The 15,154-nt window shown below is 53.1% G+C and overlaps 1 protein-coding gene across 3 annotated transcripts in view; it reads left to right on the forward strand.

The window, feature by feature from the left end:
* The window catches only part of ANXA6 (annexin A6), a 50,270-nt gene that overhangs the window by 12,379 nt on the left and 22,737 nt on the right, over window positions 1–15,154 (forward strand). For all 3 annotated transcript variants that reach the window (XM_045551338.1, XM_045551340.1, XM_045551339.1), the window contains 11 exons: window positions 3,900–3,990; window positions 4,719–4,813; window positions 5,374–5,487; window positions 6,482–6,572; window positions 7,487–7,566; window positions 9,234–9,290; window positions 10,834–10,927; window positions 11,366–11,461; window positions 12,431–12,489; window positions 13,552–13,674; window positions 14,941–14,999. In XM_045551338.1, the coding sequence (XP_045407294.1) occupies window positions 3,900–3,990; window positions 4,719–4,813; window positions 5,374–5,487; window positions 6,482–6,572; window positions 7,487–7,566; window positions 9,234–9,290; window positions 10,834–10,927; window positions 11,366–11,461; window positions 12,431–12,489; window positions 13,552–13,674; window positions 14,941–14,999 (959 nt within the window). The remainder of the gene's footprint in view (window positions 1–3,899; window positions 3,991–4,718; window positions 4,814–5,373; window positions 5,488–6,481; window positions 6,573–7,486; window positions 7,567–9,233; window positions 9,291–10,833; window positions 10,928–11,365; window positions 11,462–12,430; window positions 12,490–13,551; window positions 13,675–14,940; window positions 15,000–15,154) is intronic.

The raw sequence follows: 15,154 nt of genomic DNA on the forward strand, positions 1-15,154 counted from the left end.
CTGGGTTTGAACGCCATGATGACTATGGAGACACCGTGAGGACAGAGCAGGAGAGGCAGGTGCTCGAGCCCAGGACTCCTAGGAGCTGTGGAGATGAGGCCTGTGTCAGGTCTGGTCAAGGCAGCTCTCAGCTGGAATCCCAGCCAGACAGCCATCTCTCTGGGGGATGTCACCTCTGCTCCTGAGAGGCCACCGGGACTCCTGTTCCTGCAGCGGCCTGGGTGGGGCCCAGGCTCGTGGAGCCCCAGGGCCCGGGCTGCTCACCAGCTGGCAGCGGGACCTGCTGAATATTGCAGGGTGGAAAGTCTCTTGTCTGCTCCCCCCTGCTTTGATCAACGGGCTCTGCGGCCGGGGACCCGTCTGCAGAGGGAGGACAGGCAGCCGGAGGTGGGCGGGGAGAAGCCAGCGCAGCTGCATGCAGAGATGTGAAATTCACAAAGTTGCTGTGAGAGTGATTCAAAGTGGGAGCCCCGGGCCTGGGTAATTTGAGGGTCCTTTCTGTCTCCAAATGTGACCAGAGCTAAGCCCCTCACCCCTGCTTCTAGTGGCTGTGGTCCTGTGGGGTCCCAGGATAACTGATCCATCCGTGTGTAAAGAAGTCCACAGGAAGCCAACCTTGCTGCTCACGAAGCTTGTCTCTGAGTGTCTTGGTCAAGCCCCATGTAGGTCATTAGACACCCTTCCCCAGCACAGCACTGCCTCATCCCCTGTCAACTTCGGCCCCTTCCCAGACACTGCACGAGGCAGAAGAGGGAGGGACTAGAGGAGTAGGAAAGAGGCAGTCCCCCTGCTGTCGCATCCTCTGCCCTTCATCCTGGGGACATGCTTCCATCTTCTCCCCGGCCCCCCCCCAACCCCCGGCAGCTTGCACTCCCATGATCTTAGTGACTTTGGACATCTGACTTTGAGCTCTGAAGAGTCTGCACTCAGAATATATCTTGGTACTTGTCACCACCAGCCATGCCTGTCCCAGCAGACAAGTTAAAAAGTCTTCTAGAGCCCACATATCAACAGGTATTAGTTGGAGCCACATGAAGCCGACTGCTATTTGATTGCTTTTAACCTACCTAAAAGGCAAGTTATGTGGTTCAACCTAGTAAAAGCCAAGCACTGGGGACAGGGTTGGGAAGGGGCACCTCTGTTTAGCGGGTAAGGAAAACAGTGCTGGGTGCTGGAGCCTTGCCTTGCCCTGACTTGGGTGGTGAGCCCAGGGCAGCCACTGGGGCTAGAGCCACCCTCGCCAGCATGGCGGGACTCGATGGCTTATTTAATCCCTATGTGTCATGCTCCAGCCTCATCTCTCTGCCCTCCTCTGTCCCAGTGGATGATCTTAGGGACTCCGGACATCACGCTGAAGAGTCTGGCCTGCTTCCCTCCAGGCCTCTGCCTTGTGTTTCCTCTGTGCGATGCCTTCTTTTCCTCACCTCTTTCCTCCCTCCTGTACCCCTTGGGGCCAACCGCTACTCATCCTTTAGGACTTGCTTAGACTTCACCTCCAGGAAGCCTTCTCCGATCTGCTCAGAATATATTCAGAGTCATTCATCCATCCATTTATGAAGCAAATGCTGAGTGAGTGCCTGGTTGCTCCAGGCCCTGTGCTAGATGTTGGAAAGGCACCAGTGAGCAAGACAGACATGGTCCCTGCCCTTCCAGAGCTTTCTAAAGGAAGCATCTCTTTCTGGCTCCTGGTGTTCTCCTTAGCATAACACCCACCACGCTATATTGTGGTTGAAATATATCTCCCCTGCCAGACTATGAGGTCTTAGTGGTCCCTGGTCCTAGCACTTAGTAGGTACTCAGTAAATGCTGCTTGCTTGGTTGATTGAATGAATGAATGAACGGTAGGGCGGCTGTAGCTGCCCTTGGAGTGTGAGTGTCTGAGTGTGAGAAGCACTTAGGATCCCGTGGTTTGGACAACACTGCTGCCTATTTATAGCCTTGAAAACAGGGTCAGAATGGCACAGAGATGAAATGGGCCCACCTGTTTAATAAAAAGAGCCGGTTCCAACAGAGGAGGCAAAGGGTGCAATGAAGTAACTGCAGTTCTTCAGTATTCAAGAAGAGGGGCAGGTGGACATCACTGGCCAGGGAAGAAGCCCTGGGCTGATGGTCGTCCCTTCCCACCTCCAGCCCCACTTGCCTGGGCTGTTAGAAAGAGCCTTGGATTCCCTTCCCAGCTGTGTGGAGGGAGTTTTTTTTGTTGTTATGTTTTGTTTTGGTTTAGTTTGGTGACGGATACTTGAGTTCCTCCTTTGGTCAGCCTCTGTGCAGTGGACAGGATGGATGTGGTACCTGTCCCCTGGGGTCCCCGGGTCCCCTGCCTGCCCAGGGTGGAGTAGGCAGCAGGGGTTTCTCAGGCTCCAGCCATGAGGTCTGAAGTAAGGCTGAGGGAGCTCTGGCAGTAAAGCTACCATCCTGCACTCCCTGAGCTCCTTGCAAGACATGCTGGTCTGGGTATTTGGCATGTGTGACTCTTTCCTTCTCTGCCCAGAGGTGTGATCAGGTTGCAGGGGACTCATGGGTGGCGGGAAGAGGGCCGGATCCCTTTCTGGTCACCCGCCCTATCAGAACTTTAAATAGCAACCCTACGCCCACGCATGCATACCGCGGAGGAGCCAGCCTGTGCAGACGGGAGCCTGCCTGGCCAGGGTCCCGCAGTGTGGGCACTGGGGGCACAGGGGACAGCAGGGGGCCCACTCTGCCTGTCCACTTCTCACTCTTTCAAGACACAGCCGGTGTGAGGCACCCCCAACTCCCTCTTCTGTGGAGTCTCTCCTCCTTTCCTCCTAGTCGGAATCAGCCCCTGCTGTTTTCCCACATCACCTTGCTTCTGTCTTAATGTGTTTATTATAAACTGTATGGTTATTAGGGTATTTATTACAAGCTTTACGGTAATGTGTATACTCCTCTCTCTCTGCCCCTGGGCCAGGAGCTCATGAAAGAAGGGGATCTGGTCCCCTTTCTCCCCAAGTCTTTACCCTTTAGCATCAGGCCTGGCACGGATGAAGTGCCTTGCCACTGTGCTGTGTGCTCAGTGACAGGCTCTGGCATACTCAGCTCTGCCAGCTGTCGGCTGCTGTCCCAGACCCCATGCTTCTCAGTGCTGTGTGGCCGACACACATCTGACTCCCCTGTGAACCAGCCCCATTGTGCTTTCAGGCTCAGGTTCAATGTCTAAGATCCCCTGGCTCTCTGCCCCTCCCCTCCTTACCCACAAGGACCAAGCCAGCTTGTCCTCGGATGCCAGTTCACAGCTCAGTTTACTGGGCTGGGAGGAGCAGCACCTTATCTTGGCATTGAACTGAAGGTGGCTCTAGGAACCCCTGGCCCAAGACCCCACACTCAGTAGCCGGCAGCCGCAGGGTTTCTGGAGCTGGAGAGCAGAGGGGAGCCAGGAAGAGGTCTAGGTTCTGTGTGACCTCCTTCAAGTGGCTCTCCTTCTTTGGGCTTGACTGCTTCATCTCGTGGTGGAGTTAATCTTAAGTGCTTCTGCAAATTGCTAAACTAACCACATTCATGAAGGTGAGAGGGCTTTGTAAACTGTAAATTGCCACAAAAATATGAGGGGCTCTTGTTACTCTTGCAAGGATCATTTCCACCTCCCCTCCCCCCAGCCAGGCTTTTTTACCCTCTCCTGGGTCCTGCGGAAGGTGGTGGGGGCTGTGGGTCTTGGCCAAGCCACCCTCCCATGGGGAAATGGCACTGTCGTTTGGGCAGGTTGCAGCAGGTGGTGTGGAGAATCATCCGTACCCTTCCCTGGGGTTTATGTAGTCAGCACCCAATTGTGCAGGGAAAAGGGGCTCCGCTTGGACCAGGGGAGTGTCTGGTTTGAGGTTGGGGGACGGGAGCTGGGTCCAGGTCCAGGGTCAGCAGCTCACCCTCTGCTCTCCTCTCCACAGGGTGCCAAGTACCGGGGCTCCATTCACGACTACCCAGACTTCGACCCCAACCGGGATGCTGAGGCGCTCTACGCTGCCATGAAGGGCTTCGGTGGGTGCTGGGCCACCGAGACAGGGGTCTGCAGGCAGTGGGCTTCGTGGGAGGTGGGGGGCGTTCCCCAAGTGTGGGCACAGCTCAGGGCCCTTCTGGTGGCGGGGGCAGGGTGAGATGGTAAAATATAGTCATTCATTTTATTATCTCCTCCTTTTATTATTTTTCATAATTCTATAATAAAATATTTCATACAACAAAAAGATATAAAGAATAATAGACGTTTCACCCACAGACCTGCCACCCAACTTAAGAAATAGTGCTTCTTCAGAATATTTGAAGTTTCCCTGGTCAGTCTCCCTCCCCCCTGGCTTCACTCGGGTGACCACCACCCTCGATTTGGTGCTTACGTTCTCTCTTGTCCTGTGGCTGAGAGAACCCTGTGCTGGGTGTTAGGAGACCTGGGTTTTCTAAGCCAGGCTCACTGTGAGACCCTGGGCGAGTCCTTGCCTTGCTCTGGCCCTCAGTTTCCTTATTTGTGCAGTGAGGAGCTGGATCGAGGGCCTTCTGAGCTCGGATAGCATGTGCTCTGACCCCTCTTAGTGGCTACTTAATATGTCCCCAAAGACCCCACCCCCCCCCCACCTTGATGCCAGCACCTGGTGAGCAGAAGGCTCACACCAAGGGCTGCAGGAGCTGCTAGGCCTGTGTCCAGGGAAGGAAGCAGCCCTGGTGGGCTTCCTGGAGGCAGGGTGGGTAGGGTGACATGTTTCCTCCCCCTCTGCCAGGCAGTGACAAGGAGGCCATACTGGAGCTGATCACCTCCCGGAGCAACAGGCAGAGGCAGGAGGTCTCCCAGAGCTACAAGTCCCTCTATGGCAAGGTAACCATGGTGACTGGAGGGCAGACAGAGTGGGGCTGGGAACAGGGTTGGGAACAATTTCACTCACCTGTGTGCTCATTCAGGTTCTTGCCTCCACTCACCTGTGTGCTCATTCAGTTTCTCGCCTGCAGAGGGCACTCCAGGACAGCCTCTGTGCTGACGCCATGCCCTGCTCTTTTCCTTCAGCCTCAGCTACATCTAGAGCACCTGCTGTGTGCTGGGCTCTGGCAAGGTGTTGGGGCTGCGCTGGCTGCTGGCACATAAGACCTGTGAGATGTCAGCTCTGTGGAGTCCCAGAGAGTGGGGGAGAAACGCAGTAAACAAGGGAGCAGACGGTGGTGGGGAAGGGCCCGGTGCCGTAGGCTTGAACCTGCACAGCCATTTGCTAGCTGCGTGACTTGGGCAAGTTACCGGATGTCTCTAAGCCTATTTCTTAGGGCTGGTAGTAGTACAGGCCTCCGATCCCGATGATCCCATGAGATTACTTAGCCCAGCACCTGCCGGAGCAAGTGCTCATTAGATGTAATTCTCTTCTGTCTCCTCCTCTTCCCCACCCCCAGGACCTCATCGCTGACTTGAAGTATGAGCTGACGGGGAAGTTTGAACGGCTGATCGTGGGCCTCATGCGGCCACTTGCCTATTGCGATGCCAAAGAGATTAAAGATGCCATCTCGGTGAGAAGCGCAGGTGTCTGTGTGAGGGGCTGGGGGAAGGGTGAGTGGTTAATGGGGAGATTCCAGGTTCTCAGCAAGCATCTGGGGAGCCCCGGAACCACCCAGCAGATGTGTCCTGCTTCAAGAGGCAGCTTTGCCTAAACCCTATCCCAGATCGGCATCGCAGTCCACTCCAGACAGACGTGGACAGATGTCAGTGTGATGCAGAGCCCGTGAAAGGGGCCCTCAACCCAGACCCCCACATGAGAAGTTTATAGCCCCAAGGCAGCAGATTGTAGGGACATGGAGACAAATTGTGTCCAATGCACTGGAGGCCAAGGGCACACTAAGGTGCTCAGCATGGCTAGACCGTCGGCCCGGGTGGCTTGAGAGGGCAACTTTAAGGATGAGAGGATAGGTTGAACCTCAAAACCAGGAGAGGATTTGGTGGATAGGAGTGTCAAGGTCATTACCGGCAGGGAAGAAAGGGTGGGAGAAGTTGTGGAGATGTGTTCAGGGCATGAGGATCAGTGAAGTCTGGTTGAGTTAGAGGGTTGTCCTCTAGGAGGAAGGGAGAGATAAAAAGCCCTTAAGTTTGTCTGGCACTTTACAGTTTATAAACTACTATCATCTTTGCCTCTGATGAGCTATTCAGCTTGGATTTGTTTCATAAACAGATACACTTAGCAATGTGAGAGATTATTACCTTCTCAATCTCCCTGTGAGTTTGGTAGAGCAACCAATATCATCTCCATTTTATAGATGGGAAACTGAGGCCCCACAAGATAGAGTTTCATAATCAGAAGTCACAAAACAATGTGCTGGCAGAGGCAGGACTAAAACCTATGTCTTTTGAGTCTCAGGGCAGCAGCTCCTGATCGGTGCCTAAGAGCTGTGGTAGGAGCCCCCCCGAGTGCTGGGGGTTTCATAGCTCTGACCACTCCAGGATCCCAACCTGTGGTTAGTGGCCTCCCATCCCAGCCCTTGACTCAACGTGCTTCTTCTCTTCCCCCAGGGCATCGGCACCGATGAGAAGTGCCTCATTGAGATCTTGGCTTCCCGGACCAATGAGCAGATCCACCAGCTGGTGGCAGCATACAAAGACGGTGAGATGGGCAGGAGGGGCCGTTCAGGATCTTCAGATACAAAGTAAAGATGATGGCAAGGGGGGTGACACTAAGATTCTATGTATCCACCTTTGCTCCTTCCCTCTGATCCATTCCTCCGACTATCTAATAAGTACCTCTGTGCTGAGTAGTATGCCAGGTTCTTAGGATAAGGTGGTGGTTCAAACCAATGTAGTCCCTGCCTCCTAGAGCTTACGGGCCAATGAGCTGATGAGGGAGACAGATAGTAAACAGGTATACATTGTAGCTAGTGTTATGCAGGAAGCAAAAATCAGCCTTTCACTAGGGAGGACCCACTTCAGACTGTGATCAGGGAAAGCCTATCTTGGGAGGAAACCAGGAGCCAATTGTATGAAGAGTGGAGAGAAGATCCTTCCAGCAGGGGGAATGGCAAGTCTAAAGTCCCAGAGTGAAAATGAGGCAGGCAGCCAGTCTGAGGTTAGACAGCTGGAGGCCAGGGCGGGATCGCACAGGGCCTTGCAGGCCAAGAGAGATGGTGTTTTAGTCCAAGTCCAGTGAGAAGTTGGTGAGTATTAAGATCAAATATGGGCCGTAAGACAGTCACTCTTGTTGCTGTGGATTGGAGCGGACGTGAGAGTAGAGGCAGAGAGAAGCGTCAGAAAGCTGTAGCCGCTGTCCAGGGGGGAGACAGTGGTGGCCACAGTAGGATGGTAATGGTGGGGGTAGAGAGAAGCGGACAGATTCCATTTTATCACATGGTGGTCAGCACTGAGAACTGTGAAAATACACCCTGGGCTTTGCCATGGCACTCATGTAGACTGGGTTTGGGGATTTGTGACAAAGATCTGATCATTTTGGGGGCAGCAGGGACCTTTATCCTGGATCCACGAGGTCTCTGGGGGTGAGACTAGAGCTTGTCTTCTTTCCTGCAGCCTATGAGCGGGACCTGGAGGCTGACATCATCGGCGACACCTCCGGCCACTTCCAGAAGATGCTGGTGGTCCTGCTCCAGGTTGGTCCATTGGCTGCTTTGTCCTCTGCAGCTTGAGGTGGTGTCCTGGCTCATCTGGTGTAGAATCTGAGTGCCCAGGGCCCTGGTCATTTCCCCTGGTCGGCACAGGCAGGTGTATGCGGGTGATCCTCATTTCCCTCTGGCGCACACTCCGCACTTGGGCCCAGGAGTGTCTTCTCCCGTGAGCTCCTTCCTCTCTCCACACTCACCCCTTCCCGCTCCTGTCTGGGCCCTGCTGCCCCTCCCAGCCGCCCACAGAGTCTTTCAAGAAGCTGCCAGCTGGTGTCCCTGGCAGAATGCAATCTGCCGACTTGGATTTTTTTCGTTTGTTTTCCCATACAATGTGTTTAACAAAACAAAGCAAAACAACTTTGAGTGAGTTGCTAACACTTAAAAATAGTGAGATTTTGCTGAAAACCCAGATTTCTGGATTCTTTCAATGCAGTGACAGTCCTGGCGGCAGCAGGCCCACATTCTGCACGGCTGCGGGGGCTGGAGCGCACGTCCCCCGCCCGCCGCACCACGTGCTTTATCTGCTGGCCCCGCAGGAAATCTGTGGCCACAGGCACTGAGGTGTCTCAAGCCCGGCTCCAAGGACCACAACTTTATGAAACCTCATATGCAAATTAAGCTCCCACTTTGTTTCCTTTCCGTTCCTCTGTCCCTCATGTCCCATTTTGTACCAATTCCTCCCAATTCTCCTCATTACCATGACCTTCCACACCCCAGATTAACCAGCTGGGTAATTATCAGGAGAAACATTAGGAGTGGGACAGTGTGACCTTGGCCACATTTTCAAGCTGCTTGTTCTGGAGAGGAGAGTCCCACCCTGTCTCTTGGCGTCAGGGCTGTTGTCCCTCTAACATCTGACAGCAAGTAGTGGCGTGGCACAGCCCGTAGGTGTGCCAGCTCTGCCTTGCACTCAGCCCCGGAGAGAACCTGGAGGGTCTGCAATCCTGAAATGCACAGTCCGGGGGAGAGAGGGATGGAGCATAGGCCTCGCCATGCCCACCGCAGAGGCTTGCCTCTGGCCCCTTTGAGTATCTTCCTATTTTTAAGCCTCTTCTATCAGATGGGGCAGAGGCCTTGGGCAGAACAAAAGAGGCACCAATAGAATTTGATGCCTTTGCAGGTGTGAGCTCAGATCTGGGGCCCCAAGTCCCAAATCCTCGTTGGTGAACTGTTTGGGTTAAGGTATGGGAACTCCTAATGGAATGCAAACATGCAGACCCTTAATCCCTGTGGAATCAGTTTTGGGGGCTGTCGTGGGCAATGCCAGGACCTGTGGCAGGGGCCATCCGGATACTGAGTCCCTGTCCCTGTTCTCAGAGGTGTCCTCAGTACAAGGATCTTGCTTCATCTGGGATGGGGACTCCTAGAAGGACCCTGGTTATTCTTAGGACTCGGCTGTGTGGTCCCAGCCCCGAGGATAAAGGGAGAGGCTGGCAGGAGGGACTCTGTGACCCTGCAAAATAGGTGCTGCTGTCTTGATCCAGTGGCAGTCACTGCTCCTGGACACCCCTGGGCCACCACGGCCTTTTCAGCCTTCCCTGTGTGCACCCCTGGCATCCATGCCTTCCCCCGGCATCCATGCCTTCCCCTGGCCATCCATGCCTTCCCCTGGCCCTGCGGTATCTGAAACACGTGTCCTTTGTCTCTCTGCCCAGGGAACCAGGGAGGAGGACGATGTAGTGAGCGAGGACCTGGTACAGCAGGACGTCCAGGTAAATGAGCACTGAGGGAAGTCCCCGAGGACAGCAAAGGAACCTTGACAGAGGGGAGGGGTGGAGGCCTAGGAAGGGCTGCCGGTCAAGTCATTTGCATCAAATAGCAGAAATAACCCAGTCATAGCCATCACGTATACAGTGCTTTGTTGAAGAAAAGATTTAAGTTATCTTTCAAGGGTTTATTGTATATGTAATGTTGGTGAGCTGTATTTTGTAGCTTTCATCATTTATTCATTCAGTTATTTCATATTATTGAAGAAAAACACCTGCACTCTCCCAAGCGTTGGGGAATTACTGATGAGCAAAGTCAGGCAGTACTGGGAGAGTCAAGTTTATATGAATCACACGAGCACCGTGTGTGTCGATACACCATACAATCCAGGTGTTTTGAGCACCCACTGTGTGCCGGTAACACTACAGGGGCCGATGCAGACACTGCTAAGACACAGTTTCTGTCCTTGAGGGGCCCATGCGATAGTGGGGAAACAGGCCCATGAAGAAAGCATTGTGATACATAGTAGGTCAAAGTCACAAAGAAGTGGAAAGCTATAGGAGCCTAGAAGAGGGAAGGAGGGAGGGAAAGAGAACTCTTCCTGGGGGCATCGGGAAGGGCTCTGAGAAAAACTGGACATTCAACCTGAGCCTTGAAACCTGGGTAGGAGTGTCTCCAGAGAGGAAGGAAGAGGCACGCAGGTACAGCCGTGCGCCACATAAAGTCCCAGTCAAAACCACACTGCAGGCCAGGCGCGGTGGCTCACGCCTGTAATCCTAGCACTCTGGGAGGCCGAGGCGGGTGGATCACTGGAGGTCAGAAGTTCAAGACCAGCCTGAGCAAGAGTGAGACCCCCGTCTCTACCAAAAATAGAAAGAAATGATTTGGACAGCTAAAAAAAATCTATATAGAAAAAATTAGCCGGGCATGGTGGCGCATGCCTGTAGTCCCAGCTACTCGGGAGGCTGAGGCAGGAGGATTGCTTAAGCCCAGGAGTTTGAGGTTGCTGTGAGCTAGGCTGACGCCACGGCACTCACTCTAGCCTGGGCAACAAAGCGAGACTCTGTCTCAAAACAAACAAACAAACAAAAAAAAAACCACACTGCATATGCAAAGGCAATCCCCAGGCCCGTAAGATTATGGTACCATATTTTTACTGTGCCTTTTCCATGTTTAGATGTATTTAGACACACAAATACTTTCCTCTGTGTTACAGTCGCCTGCAGTGTTGTGTACAGTAACATGCTGTAAGGGTGTGTAGCGTAGGGGCAACAGGCTACACCATACAGCCAGGTGTATGATAGGCTTGTGTAGTAGGTTTGTGTAAGTACACCGTGTGATGTTCGCGCAGTGGTGAAATCGCCTAACAATGCATTTCTCAGCACGGATCCCCGTTGTTAGACAGTGCGTGACTGTATATGCAAAGGTCCTGAGGCTACCAACTACTGGTATGTTCAGGGATCAGGCAGTACTTCTGGGTGGCTTGGTCAGCATGTCCCATCTCCTGAGGTTTCGTCTTTCAGTTAAGTTCCGCCTCTCCCCCTTTAGGACCTGTATGAGGCAGGGGAACTGAAATGGGGAACTGATGAAGCCCAGTTCATTTACATCTTGGGAAATCGCAGCAAGCAGCATCTTCGGTTGGGTAAGCTCCAGAGAGGATCTAAGCTACCCTCTTAGGGTTGTGGCAAGAATTCCTTTCTTTTTTTCCTTTTTTTTTCTTTGTGACCAATGGAACATGATAGTTACTTCATCCCCAGCCCAAAGACTGGTCCTGATTTTGTCAGGCAGTGGTTTGTGTGGTCTGTCACCAAAGTCATCAGCAGGCTGCTCAGCCCTTCCATCTAAGTGCCAGTCCTGTCTCCATGCTAGAGAGTGAGGTACAGTCCCTCACCGACACATGAAGCTGGTCTGTGGGGTGCCTGGTGACACATGTGACCACCCGGCCACCTCCACCAAGGCACCAGCCCTAGCTTCATATTGGACACTCAGGTCCCGGTCAATACACCCTCTGCTTTTGAAGTGTCCTTTTCCTCTTAGTGTTATGGGGGCACTCGTGGACATCCCTGTCTCTCTGTCTCAGTGTTTGATGAGTATCTGAAGACCACGGGAAAGCCGATTGAAGCCAGCATCCGAGGGGAGCTGTCCGGGGACTTTGAGAAGCTAATGCTGGCTGTGGGTATGTCCTGACGTTGCATTCCCAGGGGCATCAAGGGACACTGGTCTGGGAACAAGGGGCTGAGAATGGAAAAGGGGAATTTGTATGGTATGGAGTTGGGAAGGAGAAAACCAGATGGGCCATGGCTTCTGAAGGTCTAGCCAGGGCAGCGTGGCTGAGGCCGGGCAAGGGGAAGGGGTCAGGTACTGGCTCCCTCCCACTCCGTTCTCCACTATGGGAGGGGCAGGAAGAGCACGAACTTGGGGTCGGGAGCATCATGATCATGGCAGTGGGCTTTTGTGGAGTATCGGCTATGCCAGGCACTGCGCTGAGCGTTTGACCTTTAATAAAGACCCAGGAGAGGCCACTGCCATTATCTCCATTTGACAGAGGGAAACTGAGTCTTACTGAAGCTGATCACTTGCCGAGGGGTAGTTTTGTGGTGTTTGTTGTTGTTGTTGTCGTTGTTGTTTGAGACAGGGTCTCACTTTGTTGCCCAGACCAGAGTGCAGTGGCATCATCATAGCTCACTGCAACCTCAAACTCCCGGGCACAAGTGATTCTCCTGCCTCAGCCTCCCAAGTAGCTGGGACTACAGACATGTGCCATGATGCCTGGCTAATTGTTCTATATTTTATAGAGACGGGGTCTCACTCTTGCTCAGGCTGGTCCGAAACTCCTGACATTAAGCGATCCTCCCACCTCGGCCTCCCCAGTGCTAGGATTACAGGCAGGAGCCACCGAGCCTGGCTGTGAGGGGTAGTTTTATAATGAATTGGGGGTACTCTCAATATGAGAATGCCAGGAGCTGACTAGTCAATGTTGCAGTCAAGATTCAAACCCAGGCCGGGCACGGTGGCTCATGCCGAGGTTCTTCTTGCCTTTGAGCAAGGTGGCCCTCCCAAGGAATAGAAACAAAGAAGGGACCAGGCCATCCATCCCCCTTCTGAGGCAGCCAGAATAACTCTACCTCTCCCTCCCTCTTCACAGTGAAGTGTATCCGGAGCACCCCAGAGTATTTTGCCGAAAGGCTCTTCAAGGCCATGAAGGTGCGTGGTGGGGTTGATGTGAACGAGGTTGGGGGAGGGGGTCTCCGCCTTCCCGCACAGGACTATTGGGAATCTTTGGCGAGTCCTTGGGAGGTCCACTAGCCAGACAGTCCTTCAGGGATGGCTACAGGACTGACCCTGGGGATGGTGCCCTGTCCCAGGTGAGCTCCCGAGCCTGGGCTGCTGCCTGGTCACGTGCCCTCTCCCTTACATACCTGCCCTCTCCGCCTGATCCATCAGAGGGTGCAGGGGCAGCCCGCACCCAATCTAGCAGCCAAATGGGATGGCCGCCCACAGTTTTCAAAAATAGTAATTAAACCAGCATGATTACATGCAGTGTTCGTAGACAAGACCACTGTGGAAAACACATTGTCTGCTAAGACTCCCAGTGTTCATCTTATGACCCAACAATTCCACTCTGGGTGTGTTCCTGAGGCCAGCACTTCCCAGGTTTTCAAACATATGACACACAGAGAAACTGATGACAGTCCATGCACACCGGAGTAAATGAATGCAGTCACTTGCAGCCAGAGGCCCAAGGCCCAAGAGATCAGGCCTTCCTGGCCCTGCTGGCCAACCCAAAAGGGCAATGATGGCCATTCTCTGTCCACCAGTGTGCCATCGTGAGGTTGGACAGCCCAGCCCTAGAGAGATGTTTGCCTGTATGCACGCATCATACAAATGCTCATGACAGGACTGGCTGTGTTAGGAAAAAAACGGAAACAATGCCACGTCCATCAAGAGTGGAAAAATAAATGCACAGGGTGTATTTGCAAAGTTCCAAAGTGATTTGGTTGCAAATCTAAATATATTGCTTAGAGTTACAAGGTTATAGAAAAATTATAAGGAAAATCAAGGATGGAAGTGATCTATGAAGGAGAAATAGGGGTTATAAAAGCAAGAGGTACACACAGGGAGCGTCAAAGAGACTGGCAAGGTCTGCTTATATTGGTCTTAATTTTAACTTTTTATTATGAAAATAGTGTTTCCAACTGAGCGGGGGCCTATTGGCACTCTAACCTCCTCTCAAGTCCCCGTTCCTCAAACCCACCTGTCTTCCAGGGCCTGGGGACTCGGGACAACACCCTGATCCGCATCATGGTCTCCCGGAGCGAGCTGGACATGCTTGACATCCGGGAGATCTTCCGGACCAAGTACGAGAAATCCCTCTACAGCATGATCAAGGTCAGCAGAGCTCTTGGGGACAAAGAGCTTTCCACCAAGACACAGGGCTGGGGGGACCACTCCCGGGAGGAAGGGAACTGCCCTGGAAAGCTGGGAGTCTCTTGGAAATTCCAGGAGCCCCCGTCTTTAGCACATTCAAGGAATTTAAGGAAATTCACAGAGGAAGGCAGGGGCTGGATCATGAAGTGCCCACAAGATGAACGAACTAAGAATGGGGACTCTGTCCCAAGGGTGCTGAGAGTTCAGTGTCCTGGAAGAAGGAGGGCCCTGAAAGAATACAAAGGAGGGACTGTGCACAGCCCTGCGCCCAGTGACTGGTGATGACTCGGGGGCCATGAGGCTTTGTCAAGAGAACAGATGGAGAGTTGGGGTTTTTCCTCTGTTTTTGGATGAGTGGAATAGCGCTATGTGGCGGTAACAGGGAAAGAGATCCAAGTGTGTTCCCCAAAGTGTGTTTCCAAAGAGGAATGTCTGTAGGCATTATGTACAGAATGTTCCATGGGAAAGTAAGTTTGGAAAAAACTAGAATAAATAAGCAAAGCTAGTTTCTTGACCTCAGAACTTATCACAGCCTTTAATATTTTAAAGTCTGTTATGAAGCCCTAAGAGGGACATAGGATATGCCATCTGTAACAAAGTGTGCATCTATCAAGCATATGTTTGTTTGGGTTTGGGCATTTCCCAGTGCGTTTGTTCATGGAGCCCTGTTTTCCTGGAGTATTTCACGTGGCAGGGCCGGGCTGGGGGCTTCTGAGGCAGTGGTGTGCCGGGGCCGTCTCGCGCTGGCCTGGGAGAGCCGCGAGCAGCTCCTCTCAGCTCCACGTTCAGTGAAGCCGTGTCAGTAACTTGAAATTATCCATCACTGGAAATATTTACACCACAGAAATGGCAAATGCTACAAATCAGGGCCTGTCTGCTTTCTTTGTTTCTTTCCTTCCCTTCCCCCCTTTCCTTTCCTTTCCTTTCCTTTCTCTTTTTTCTTTTCTTTTCTTTCTTTTCCCTCCCCTCTTTCCCTCCTTTCCTGTGTTCCTTTCTTCCTTCCTTCCCTCCCTTTCCCAGAGAGCCGGTTGTTAAGTAGCTACCAGCACACCACTGTTGGGTGGGCCCAGCCACCTCCACACAGGAGGAGGGTCGGGGCTACTGTGGACCAGTGTTCGCTCAGCCTCCCCCCCCCTGTTTGGGGTTTGGGTTACGCAGGCCCTTCCCTCCTTGTGTGAGAGGAGCCCAGGGCTGGGTAAGAGGTAACCTTTTTTTCCTTCCCCCCAGAACGACACCTCTGGCGAGTACAAGAAGGCTCTGCTGAAGCTGTGTGGGGGAGACGATGAGTAAGTGGCTTCTTGACCCCGGGCTGGAGGAAGTGGCCTAGGGTGGCAGGCCGGGCCTCTCCTGGCTCTCATCTGATGGGTGGATTGGGCGGACTGGGTGAGCTGGGAATACCTCTGAGCTGGGAGAACCACACAGGTGACAAGTGGCCTTTGCC

This window comes from Lemur catta, chromosome 5, assembly GCF_020740605.2.
Source record: "Lemur catta isolate mLemCat1 chromosome 5, mLemCat1.pri, whole genome shotgun sequence".
In the NCBI taxonomy this organism is placed as follows: domain Eukaryota; kingdom Metazoa; phylum Chordata; class Mammalia; order Primates; family Lemuridae; genus Lemur; species Lemur catta.